Here is a 12,633-nt window from a genome sequence, read left to right on the forward strand (position 1 = left end):
CTCAGGTGTTAAAGGGTGGGAAGGTTGTGGAATTCGACCAACCTCACACTTTACTACAGGATGGCAGGAGTGAGTTCAGTGAGATGGTAAACGCGGTTGGAAACTCCGACAGCAAAGCTTTGTATGAAGCTGCGGCCGAGGTCAGATTGACAACCGACTGTTATGTTCACAGTGTTTGTATCCGTGATAATCACAATGTTTGATGGATGTTTAATTGCAGGCCTTCCGTAAACGAATAGAGACGCTACAGGAGGAAAGTTAAAAGTGTGGAAGAGTAATTCGATTTGCTAAAGCAAAATGGCAAACTTGTTTGTTGTACAAGAAACCACATTTTGCAAAAAAAACGTATTGGTGCCTGATCATGAATTGTAAAATAAAATACCTTTATACGTTGTTCCTAACGTCACAATCCAGTAGTGCAGAGATTTAGAAATCAAATCGCTTGTGTCCAGCTTCAAGCAAATTGTTTAAAAAAATACACATACGTTGTTGTATAAGGTTCATACATCGCATGACGAGCACATAGAACTTGTGAGATTTAGTTTTTCTAATGGTGTATTTAAAGAAGAAACTCTTAAATTTAAGGTCACAGATTGCAGTATTTGGCTTGAATTCCCATTTTCTTTGTTTAAAACATTTCTCACCAAGTAAGTTTTCAAAACAAAAACAACAGCATAGGGGCAGCGTGAGATGACATACCGACAACCGAACGTTGGTGTTCCTGCACGTTTTTTAAAGCTGATATCAGACTTTTCCAATGTGTAATTGTAAACTCTGTGCCCGGAGACAAACTTCCGTTTGTGACGAATAGAAAATTTCAAGAAATCGCACGTCTTTCGGTCAACAAAATGATGAACGTCATCGTGACAGGAAGGGAGGCGTTCCTGGTAGTTTAAAGCTGACAGCATTTGCTCAACTTTTATTCAGTTGATTGGTGATCACGGCGCACTGTTGACAACAAGATGTTTTTTTGCCTGGCGTTGATCGCCTCTCTGTGCGTGTTGATTCAGGCGTGGCCGTTGTTCCAATGCAGAAATGTACACGAGCAAACCATGTTCTGTGAGCATCCAGGTATGTATATTTCTTACATTCAAATTTTAAACACTTTGCTGTTGGTTTGTGAAACTGTGCCCTTTGGAGAAAAACAACAAAGGAAAAAATCATAAAAAAAAAAAAATTTTCATCAAAAGGGATAATAGCAAATCCAATTCTCTCCGAATGCCAATGATCGTTTAAGAAATAGTTTACAATATAATAGTTTAGATTGATTACATTGCAAATAAAGCAAGCCATGTTTTACGTTGTGCACAAAGAACAAGCATCCAATGCTAATTCAACTGATGAGCCTGATTAACTTTATGCGCAGATGTTCCGGCGGCCGAGTTTCGTGTATTGGAAGGCACAAAGGGTTACTGGTCATGGGACAGATTCATGAACGAGTCAGCTTATATGGCCTGGATGTCAGGCCCCAACTCCTACTTCTACATCAATCCCTACAAGGGTTCACGCTATCGCATTGAAATCATTAAGGTGAATAATCTTTGCTGCTTATTCGTATGAAGGGAAACGTTGTACGGCTCACGAACAATTATCACATACACAGACAGACATACCGATATCACACGGTGCCAAAGGCTGATTTATTTTTATTTCTACTGCAAACATCAAAGACAGTTTTTATGGTCGGATCCAGAAGAGGCCAAATGAGTCGACCACCCCCCCTCCCTCTAGAATGTGTGAAAACCCTGAAATAAACGTTGCAGATAAAAACACGCAGCAGAGTTGTAGAAAAGAAGGGTGGTCTTAAATTTTTAATTCATTCACAGTGTGCTTTGTCTGCCGCTTGCACGATATCTACTTGTCGCCTTTATATTGCGTCACAATGAGTTTTGGATAGCCTCGGGTAGATTTATAGTTAGGCCCATATCGCGCTACCAACCTTAATATTTTGTTTCATGCAGATCTATAAAGGGGCGAAGTTCTTCAACGCCAACAACAGCGACTACATTCAAACTGAAAACCAAACCAGATTCGAAGGAATTGAGTTGACTGCGAACAAGACTTACTTGGTCATGGGAGGTTTGTATTACTTTATCCGGTATGTTTTTTCCTGTCAGTATCCTTCAACGTTTATATTACGGCGTAACAATATCCAAGTACATTGTTTTTTACTTCCAACCCCTAGTACATGCAAGAAAACGTGGAAAAAAACTTAGATCAGCATGCGTGTTGTACGATGTAAAGCACTTCTGTTTGTCAGTGAAAGCTGCGTGCTTTAATGCCATCACGTCTTCTGCAGGGTCGTTTGTCAATAAAGGCTCGGAAAACCTTTGGTTCTACACGTCGTGCGACAAGGTGATTCCCCTCAGTGACTTGAGCGGAAATGACGCGGCCTGGGTGAGGAAGAACTACGAGACAAACTACGCACTCGGGTGCAACTATTGCTCCGTGAGCGACTGCAGGTGGTCAGCAATATGCAAAGAGGTTCGTCAAAATCTTATAGGACTACAGAAGAACTCGGAATTTTGCCTAATTCGGACAAATCGAATCCACAATAACTGAGTTGTACTGTAGTACAATATTTCAATGTTCATAGTCTATGACGTTTTTTAGAAAATTGGTTATTTGTTTAAAACACTCACATACTGACTTAATAAGTCATATATTAAGTTAATAGCATTACAAAATCTTGGTGTTTCCTTTACGTTTTTTTCTTATCCCAGACAACTATAGCCACGCCACCAAGATGTTTTCATTATTTAAAAACACTAAAAAACTTAACTTTAGCCTTTTTAATGCAGCAAGGTTTCTGGGATTCAGACAATATGCTCTGCCGCGTAGGGGAGCGCGAGAGCCGATACTGGACATCGGATTCTGTTTGTTTGCCGAACAGAAAAAGAAATCAGTGTCGTTGGTACAGATTTAAATGGTAGGACAGTGCAACAAACTATGGTGTTTAAAAGGTCGAACTGCATGATGACGTAGTCGGAATAAAACAACTTCATGCTGGCAACGGATTGTTGAATTTTGTGTTTAAATAAACAATGTGTTTCTTCAGCATGAAAAGTTTCAAACGAAGTCTTGTTGAAACCGAAACCCACTAAACTTTCGCGTTGAAGATGGTGACATAGATTTCGTGTGTATTTATTCGACAAAACGTTTTGTGGTTTACCACGGAGCGTCTAGCATTGGTTTACCGTGTTTCCTAGGAAATGAGCCAAAGTTATGAATATTGTTAAATGTTACTAACACTGGCGATACTTAGTTAGTTCACAGCACTGATGAAGAGCACAGTATTGTTCGAAACGTCTGCTCAACAATGTTCAGCATATTAGCTTTGGCTTTTCTATTCAAAGTAATTGACTGCAAGGTTTCGCACTTAAGTTAACATGTATCTCTAAAATGCTGTTCTATGACCTTATGCACGAGAAAAATGTTTCTTCATGTTATCCTACTATTAGCTAAAATGATTGCACAATTTTTTGATTTCTTCAAAATGATGTAAGTTTTCTTGCTCAGCACTAAGTAGTTTTGTGTGTGGGCTATTTTAGAGAAACACAATCACCGTACTAAAGTTATCGTCCTGTCAATTGAAAAACATTTGAGTTGCTCGTCAATCAGAGAAAATGACACATAGTACATTTATTTGATTTTGAGTGCATTATTCAGAGATCAAGTTATGCTTAATCGGCGACACACAAAATTAGTACGCTATATCATACAGTGAATCAAATGATTATCTTTTTGAAAAACATTAATTTTGATTTGATGAAAATCGTATGACAAAAGGACGGGATACATTTGACAACTTACAAGAATGTTTTGGTTAGTGAGGTCATAATCACATTTATAATTAGGGGCCACAGGCTCAAGGGCAGCGGTTTCTTCAAGGGCAACCACTTGGAGGAGGCACGTACGGCTCGTCGATGGTGAGCGGAGTTATGACTCCAGTAACCTGCGATAAAAATGCTTTCACTCAGTTGTAAAGAACACAAACAAAACATTAGGATTGGTCATAGACGCATTTTTAAACTGCAGTTATGCTTCTGTTGATATCTTCCAACGTTTTATGAGGCAAGCTTGTTTAGCGTCAATTTTACAGTAAGAAGTAATAACAACAGTAATATCCACTTTTACTTTACGATATCTGACAACTGGGATGGATATATGGTCACACTGGCCGTAACAAGAATGGCACAGGATGTACATAGCACAGTTGAAATATCTAGTTGAAGCCGTGGCTCACCTAAAATGCTTGGTTTAGTGTATTTAGCAGAAACAACACTGCAAACCGCTTTCCGCTAACATTTTTTACCACACCGAGACTCGAAGGTTGTCGTGGGCAAGAATATTGATCAGGTTTTCCACTTGTAATATGGGTCGAATACAATTTACAAATGCATTGTTAAGAGCTCAAACTGACCCCCTGTGGTCGGCCTGTTACAGTTGCACATCTTTGATAATGCATCATGGTATTGGCAGCATCAATAAACTTTGTAGCTGACTCCGAGTTCCAATTTATCTGAAAGGTAGGATAAGTTTGTAAGACAATTATTTTTATTTTTTTAATTGATAATAATCCCTGGTGTCTTGGATCGCGGGAAAGTTGGTGTAACTTATCAAGAAACTTGTCAATTTACGTCCCCGAAGATTTTTAGCAAGTGACATTCGCAAAAAATGACAGCATATAGTCACTGAGACCGACCTGTAAGGTCTCATCAGTGCTACTGATGACTGTGGCATTGCGCTAGCTTTTACAAATAGTCATGTTTTTCTGATAATACTCCTGGCGCCTTTTGAACCCACAACCTAGGGCATACCTGGTGATTGGTCTGTCAACTATACAATGAAGCTCACCGGTTAGAATGTGTCTATTATTGTCAAGATTAGCTTTAAATGATTTTATAGATCAATGGCATTTTTAATCACATTGCAGCAACGCAATCGGATTTTAAGACGCTGTTCAGCGACATTTTGACAGTAAATAAGTCTTCTGAAGTTTGATTGTGAGAAAGTTCTGCTTTTAAACAACGTGGAAAGGCGAAATCAAAGATTGCTGTCAACTGCTGTCTCTAACCGTTTCCAGCTAAAACATGCAGTCAGTTTTTTCGAAGATTACAATATTATAAGTTTTGCGACTTACGGCATTGATAACTTCGTAGGCAGTTTTGCCTGCGTGTTCCGGGGGAGCCAAGACAAGAATGTCGTGAAGATTAACAAGCTTTTCGTTGCTCGTCTTCCTGTTATAATCAGACAACATTTTATATTGTGATAAGTACATGTATGGTATGGTTACAACGTTACGCTTGAGGACAAACACGTATGCTTAAGGTGGTAGACAAAATAAAAGACATTTGCGCACAAAATGTTCACAAAAAATAAAAATGGTCGCAAAAGGAATAAAAGTATCGTTAATGTTTACAAGATCCCAATACGTAATGGCGCGATTGTCATCACTTTGATCTAAGATAAACATTTTCAAACTTACTCGAATTCAGTGATCCCAAAGTAGTGCATGAGGCTGTTCAGATAAGGGGCCGACTGACAGTAGGACAAGGATAGTTTGGGATAATAGATCAAGTAGGCGAAGCACATTTCGTCAGTGGTAGCTTGGCCACCCTATACATAAATATTAAGATGTCGGGTGTCAGAATTTTAATCGGTGCCAAGTCAAAACGTTGACGATAGCTAAATATTGGGAGACAGTTCCAGTGCCAGGGAAATTCAATTCTATAACTAAACCATGGAATAGAAAGCAGCGAGTTAGCTCGGGACGAAGCTGTGATAACCTCCATGGGCGGTACAGCTTTTATAACATGTCGTATTTGTAAGCAATTAGCGTTGTTTAATTTTCACAAATCAAAAAACTCATTATAGTGTTGCCATGCGGGGGTTACAGGGATATTTTTGTGAGCTGGGAATGCACAGATTGCCAAAAATCTGCATAAAAAAAAAGGTTACATACCATAGTAATATCTGTCCTTTCCGTCGATTGGTAATTGCAAACGATTTGCATAGAGTCACCTTTCTGTACAACCCGTTCCTCTTTCAAGGTTCTCGTCTCCTGGAAGTTGAAATCGTAATTCGATTCCGTAGAGATAGGTGGAAGCTCAGTGCCGTTTCTGGTGAAAGTATTTTCTTGTTAGTTCGTAGCACCGATGATGAGCACAGTCGTGTTCGAAATGTATGCTTTACATAAGTCAGCATATTAGCTTTATTTTTGTAGACTTGACAATTTGACATGCGGACGTCCAATAATTGTTTCATAAAACTAGCGGCTTATGTTGCATTTCATATCGTGTTTGCACTTTCATCCACTCAATTTAGTTCAAAAAACGTAAATGACAAGCAAATACCAAGTAAACAACACCCTAATTTATTCTTTTATTTTTTGCATTGTTGTGTATTTCGGAGAACATCTGTGGAAAATGAAACAAAGAACTACGTTTTAAATTCTTCGTAAATGAGTAACAAAAGGGTCTTAATGAATGTTTGCAAACACCCACGTCTTCATGTAAGATATTATACCGATTGTAAGCCGCGGCTTATAAAGTTTTTTAACCTACCGTTTGTGCGGCTTACAATCGAGGACGGTTTATATTCGAGGGCGGCTTACATTGTTTAATGTCATGCGATATTTTGTCTGCGACTCTGTGTTTTAATGAAATTTACCATTAACTCGTCCCATCGTACCAATATGTTTTATCGCCCAAGGTTGTCAGCGTACCTGACAATTTTAAACGACAGATTTGTTGACAATTATTGTTGTAGGGCACCTAAGTTTGCCTTTAACATTTACGTGCGGCATACAATCGAGGGCGGCTTACAATCGAGTAAATACGGTACACATATCTACCTGATGTGCTTCAGTTTGATGCCTCTGGCAATGGTGTGTGCGTGCAACATAACCGCGAACACATTAATGGAATCTTGACCGCCAGCTTCCAGACTCTACAGGAAATTTTAAATTAATATTATTGTGGTAATTTTGCAAAAGTTCAAATAAATACAAAATGTGCACAGATATTTAAGGTATCATCCTGAATCATTTACCGCAGGGGCAAGCGTTCCAAATTTAGTAAAAATAGCATTTGAGCTGATTTTTACCTACGAGTCAGAAAAAATAAGCGTGGTCGTTATTTTGGATCCAACCACGTTAAATCAAGCTTTGGTGTAAACAGGGTATCCACGGTCGTGAGTTCAAATCTCACCGGAAGCTTGATTTTTTGGTTTTGGGTTGATTTCAGCTGATTTATTAAAATACCACCACTAAGATTAAAAAACGCGACGTTTACTGAAAAGGCACGTATCATTGTATGGTAAATATCCAGTAGATAAAGAAAACCTTGACGTTACTGCGAAAGTAATTGCTTACTTTTTCAAAGCAGTTGCTGGAGCATTCCGATTTTTGACCCAACGTTTCAGCGCCATCCGGTAGTATGAAAGTTGTTCCAAGAACAATATGTCCAACTGATAATATCCCGGCGTCGAAGTTTCGAACATCCGGTGTGTGGGTAATGCGCATGCCAGAAGAATCGAAGATTCCTGTCAATGAAATTATACTGTCTGTGCAGTAGAGCGATTCTGCTTTGTCGTGCCATAGCACTAAACAATTTTGAGATGACGTTGTGACTATTCGAAGAAGAGTGGTCGATTAAACTTGGCTGCGATGCCAGTGAACCTAATGACTATTCCGAAACGTACGCTCAAAGTGACCTGATGTATTTTGTTGTAAAAAATTACATCTGGTATTGGGTCAACATAGGATGGACTGTTCTATTTAAACTCGCTTTTGCGCACATCATAGATAGATTGTCTTTTATGTATGGAAGTTGAAAGATATAACAGTAGTACATGTGCTGTTCCGAGATAGGGCCCATCTGTATGCAACTCACAGAATACATAAATTGTATATTCTTCACAACCAACAGGAATGCCTACTCCAACACAGGAATTTAGCAAATGAAAAATTTGTGTTTAAACTTTTGACTACCTGTTACAGAATCCGGGTTATCATAGTGAGTTTCAATCATGACGTACTTGGGTGAGTCCGTGGTTCCCAACGGAAATCCAGCGTGTTTGGGATAAAAGACGGGCTGTGCACAAACGTAAGGTCTGTGAGGTTCTTTGAATCTTGGACTGCGCCATTAGGCGAATAATTTAATCAATCAATTGCAATCAAGGCATTACAACCAAGCTGAAACAACGCCATCACTATTTCCTGACAAGTCGGTGAAAACACTCCCGTCGAGGTTTGAAATCACGGACCAGGACGAACCATTTCTGTACTTTTTTTGACAGTTTCACAAACGACACAAGTACTTACCCCACCACCAACGGCCCATGAAATCATGAGAAATTCGCAACTATCGAAATCCGCTGGCATGTTTGGTTGATAGCACTCGTGGTCAATTACCTCAAATGTCTGAAAACAAAGCAAAACTAATGAAATAGATATGAAAATTTATTTCGACAACATATGAAGCAAGGCACCGAACTAGTGTACTGCGTAGTGGGGGTTCGAAACCCGCTGCGGCGTTTGGTAACAATTCTACTTAAGTCGGGCAATGACATTCAAAAATGTGCATAAAGTTGTTTTTTCTGTAGATCGAAATATGGAACAGTTGGCAGAAACCGAATTCGTTTATCGTTCAATAGATTGTTCCACATTTAAGAAAATCTTCTGAAAATATAATTTCCTTTTTCTAGTTCTTAACGTACCATGTTGGTGGTTTGAAGACACTGGTAAACAACTATATGGTGTACGTAAAGTTCATTGCCAGTCTGTAGTATTGGCTCTACCTGAAAAAGTAAAATCAGGTGATATCATTACTTTTTCCCCTTTGACGTTTTGTTGATTTTGAAAGGTATCAACGTCTTTTCACCTACTTTCACGATGTGATGTTTGCCAATAATTTCAGGAAGTTCAAAGAGTCGACAGTGGTAGTAAGTGTCCTTCTCCGGTACAACAACGTTGTCGTTGAGAATATCGAACGTCAAGTGTCTTTCACCTTCGGGAAACCAGTTATCCCCGGACGTTGCCGGCGCCAAAAGTATCATGCTCTTCGTGCCTACGCAATTCATTGTAAGAAAATCAAACCTCTTGTTCTTATCGTAAGTATATTAAATATGAGTATATAAAGCTTTGAAATGTGTTTATCCGTATATATAAGTAAATATCCTTTCATTGACTGCACCTCTATTCGACGAAGGATGTTTGTCTCGTGATTGCAAATCATCTCCACTTGGGTCATCCGTTCCTCTGGCGTAGATGATCCTCAAGGTCTCATCCTACAAATTACTTTTTGTTTTTTCGGAAATTATTAATCAAATGGTTAGATGTGTTATCAAAAATGTATGTTTAAAAACCACTCCGAAATTATGAACAGCTGATTTCCAGGGAAGAAATACAACAGAAATTTAGGTAACCTAAGAGCTAGACGTTCGATTTCTGTGAACGAATTAACTAAAATTAAACACACATATAACCACCCTAGGTTTCAAGCAGACTGCGACACTGCCAATGTGCCCATATCAAAAGCGGATGGCCAACATTTATTGCAGTTTTACTACCAATTTCCTTTTTTACCATGAGGTGACAAACTTGTCAACCACGGTTTGGACAAAGAGAATGTAATCTAATTGTGGTGGTTCCGAATTTTTGTACTGTCTGTTTATCAAGCAGTAAACTCTATTTAATGTTTCGAGACTTTTAATTTCCCGTTTAACGATCTGCAAACATGTCGCAACACGAACCGTTATGTCCAAGTCTTGCACGTCGCACGCGATGAGGGGTCGTCGAAATTTAAGCACAGTCCAACCGTCCACCTCAAATCCTTCCAGCAGTTCCACATTCTGGACATCGTCCTTGGACGGGTAACCGTTTGAACTTCCACCTTGGCGATCCTACACGACAAAATATTTTTATGTGACATGGGGCCTGAGGGCACTATTGGTTGGGCTTTGCTTGGCCATAGTGTTTCCACTTGGCTTTCTTCGTAAGGTTGCACGTAGTTTGGTGCCCAACGGACGACGGTGATTGTATAGTCACCACTTTGCAAAGTAGAAGGTGGCCATTTGGTCAGCAAAGTTGTCTGATAGTCACACCAGCTGAACTGATGAGACCTTTTAGGTCGAAATTTGCAGCTTACCCAATAAGATAAAATATTATGAAATGACTACAGGAATCAACTAGAGCAGGTCGTTTTGTTTTGACCGACGGATCTGAATTATATTTGAATGAGACAAAAACTGATGATGCCAATATGCAAAACTAATATTTATGTTTTATTCAAAAAAACATATACACCGGCGCTGATCATCTGTTACTCTGAGTTACCGAAAATCACAGTATAATATAATTTGCACCCAGTGTATTTTGCGCACTTGACAGATGGCAGTTTACAGTGGACGTTTAAACTGCCGTAACCTTAATCGGTAACCATTACTATTAATTTTGTGAAAGCGATATGATATTATTTGAAACATGCACGGGCAGTCCAGATTCTAAAACTCAATTTTCCGCGAATTGAAAAAAATGGAACCAATTTTTCTTCCAATAGGTGTTGGTAAGATGTATTACTAAAAGCTAATTCGTTACCGTAATTGTAGCGACGCCATTTTTCACCCATCCAGCAGTAATATCGGCATTGGCCATGTTGCCATTGGGTGAAATTCCAATTGCCACCCATCCCACAGTGAATCCATGCACCTGAGAAAAGTCAACTTTTGAAAAGAACTAAGTGTTGGTGGCATAATAACTTTTCATTTATCCAGTTGTAAAACGAAGCCAGAGAACCTACAAATATTTTGTACATGAGAGGCACACGGCAGTTATTTGCATAATAGTTGTTTTATTCGATCTAAATGAAGGGTAATCATGTTTTCTAAAGCATCACAACAAGACCGCGGGCCATTCAACCGAATGTTGTGCTTTAAAAATGTTGTACATCATTTTTCAATTAAAGATAATCACCTCGAAAGTGATGTGAGTTTCATTAAAGTCCCAATACAAATGCACCAACTCTTCGTTGTCCAATATAGCGTAGTGTGGGAACGTTTCGGTAGGAACCGGTCTCTGACCATGGACGACCAAAGCCCAGCAAGAAATAGTCAGAATTTGCAGGAAAACAAGCATCGTTTATCGGATTTGTTAAAATAAGTATTCCTTTCTGCGGCGTTGTACGAAAAGTCAATTAGTCAAATAATGAACAAGTTTGCGAATACTGGGTTTACTGGACCGAAAATTCAATCAAACTTTATGAAAACTGATCGATTAACTGAACAAGGGAGATCCCCTATCAAACTACTAGAAATGCTCAATTTACTCTTCGTTTCTATCGATTTAAAATAAATCCGGCTAAAATTAACATAAAATTTTCCCTGCCAGGTACTTTCCACGAGGTTGATGCTTTCTAGGGATGGCAGTCGAAAAAAAATCAGACAAAAATTTAACATGCATTGATCACGGCATGCTTAGAGTTTAAACAAAGCCACGAGAATCAGATTCTTGTGGAATGAGACGTAATATTCTATTCGCGCAGCACAAAACACAAGCAGAGATTATCCAAGTTCATGCTCGCCACATCTGTCAAAGAACGATCACAGATAGACTTATATATATCCATGGTGAACTTTTATTTAGTCGTGAACTCTATTGACTTTCGTTTTTACGCTGGTTGCCTTTTGTAATCTGTTTTATACTCCCGGACGTTAGAAGTTTCATGTGCCAAATTCATGACATTAAGGCATTTTTTGCCACACCACTGGAATCAACACAATAGGGATTACAGAGTTTGTTCAATGCAAAATAACGTGACTTCAAAATTAAAATTTAATAAATCGTTTTTTGCATAGTGGTTACATCATAAGGCTGTTTTTGCATCACCTTCTGTGAATTTAGAACAGGTCCAAGTGATGCGTACGAAGCTTCCACAAACTAATTTTATACGTGACGGTTCTCACACAAGAGTATCTATTTCATGCGCAAATGTTTTCGAATGGGCATTGAGTAATTATGATAAACACGTACCATAAATGGTATTAGTCACCTCCCAATATGCGATGACTTATCAAGGAAATTTTGCGTGCAAATGAGTGCAATGATGTGAGGAATTTTGCGAGTATTTTTCACAAAGGTTTGACGACTAACGTGTCGAAGTGCGAAAATCACATTATCGGAATTACGAGTTTACAACCAGCTTTCACAGCTTTCCATACCAGGAAACGCAGTAAAGCTCCAATTAACAATGGGTTAACATTGTGCGGCAGGAGCAATTAAACCATTCTCCTCCCTGCGATTGCGTCAAGAGTTTTAACAACCGCATTTCCACCGCTTGGAACGTCACGAAATTTTAAGTTTCGAATAGCTGTGTTTTATCGTAACCGTCACACATTTTTTTTGACACACTAGGGTTTGAACCCATGATATCCTGGACACAAATCCTGATCAGGTTTTCTTCTAGGTATACGGGTCAGGCGCCTGACCAATGCAGCCAACCCTAGTCATGGCGAGGAAATACTTTTATTTATGCTCATTTAAATCCATTACAACGGATGCACAAATAAGTAAAAAAACGCATGCAAACGTTAACGTGTTTTGTCTCAAACTTCAAAACATTGATAAATTGACCA

General features: G+C 38.9%; 2 protein-coding genes across 2 annotated transcripts; one reads left to right on the forward strand and one right to left on the reverse strand.

The window, feature by feature from the left end:
• The first annotated feature begins 928 nt into the window (after positions 1–928).
• LOC145914630 (uncharacterized) lies at positions 929–3,535 on the forward strand. Its single transcript, XM_083002453.1, has 5 exons — positions 929–1,071; positions 1,367–1,530; positions 1,962–2,079; positions 2,300–2,484; positions 2,802–3,535. Exons 1-5 carry the CDS (start codon positions 963–965, stop codon positions 2,931–2,933), a joined length of 708 nt encoding a protein of 235 aa, XP_082858579.1. The 5' UTR covers positions 929–962; the 3' UTR covers positions 2,934–3,535.
• Positions 3,536–3,886: 351 nt separating this feature from the next.
• LOC145890299 (DBH-like monooxygenase protein 1) lies at positions 3,887–11,008 on the reverse strand. Its single transcript, XM_082981314.1, has 16 exons — positions 10,976–11,008; positions 10,601–10,711; positions 9,757–9,906; positions 9,198–9,291; positions 8,890–9,071; positions 8,722–8,802; positions 8,327–8,425; positions 7,994–8,096; positions 7,376–7,545; positions 7,054–7,107; positions 6,857–6,951; positions 5,966–6,122; positions 5,489–5,619; positions 5,144–5,240; positions 4,424–4,522; positions 3,887–3,955 (listed from the first exon to the last, which is right to left on the reverse strand). Exons 2-16 carry the CDS (start codon positions 10,655–10,657, stop codon positions 3,887–3,889), a joined length of 1,638 nt encoding a protein of 545 aa, XP_082837440.1. The 5' UTR covers positions 10,658–10,711; positions 10,976–11,008.
• Between the last annotated feature and the right edge of the window lie 1,625 nt (positions 11,009–12,633).

Source organism: Ascidia mentula, chromosome 1 (assembly GCF_947561715.1).
Source record: "Ascidia mentula chromosome 1, kaAscMent1.1, whole genome shotgun sequence".
Taxonomy (NCBI): Eukaryota; Metazoa; Chordata; class Ascidiacea; order Phlebobranchia; family Ascidiidae; genus Ascidia; species Ascidia mentula.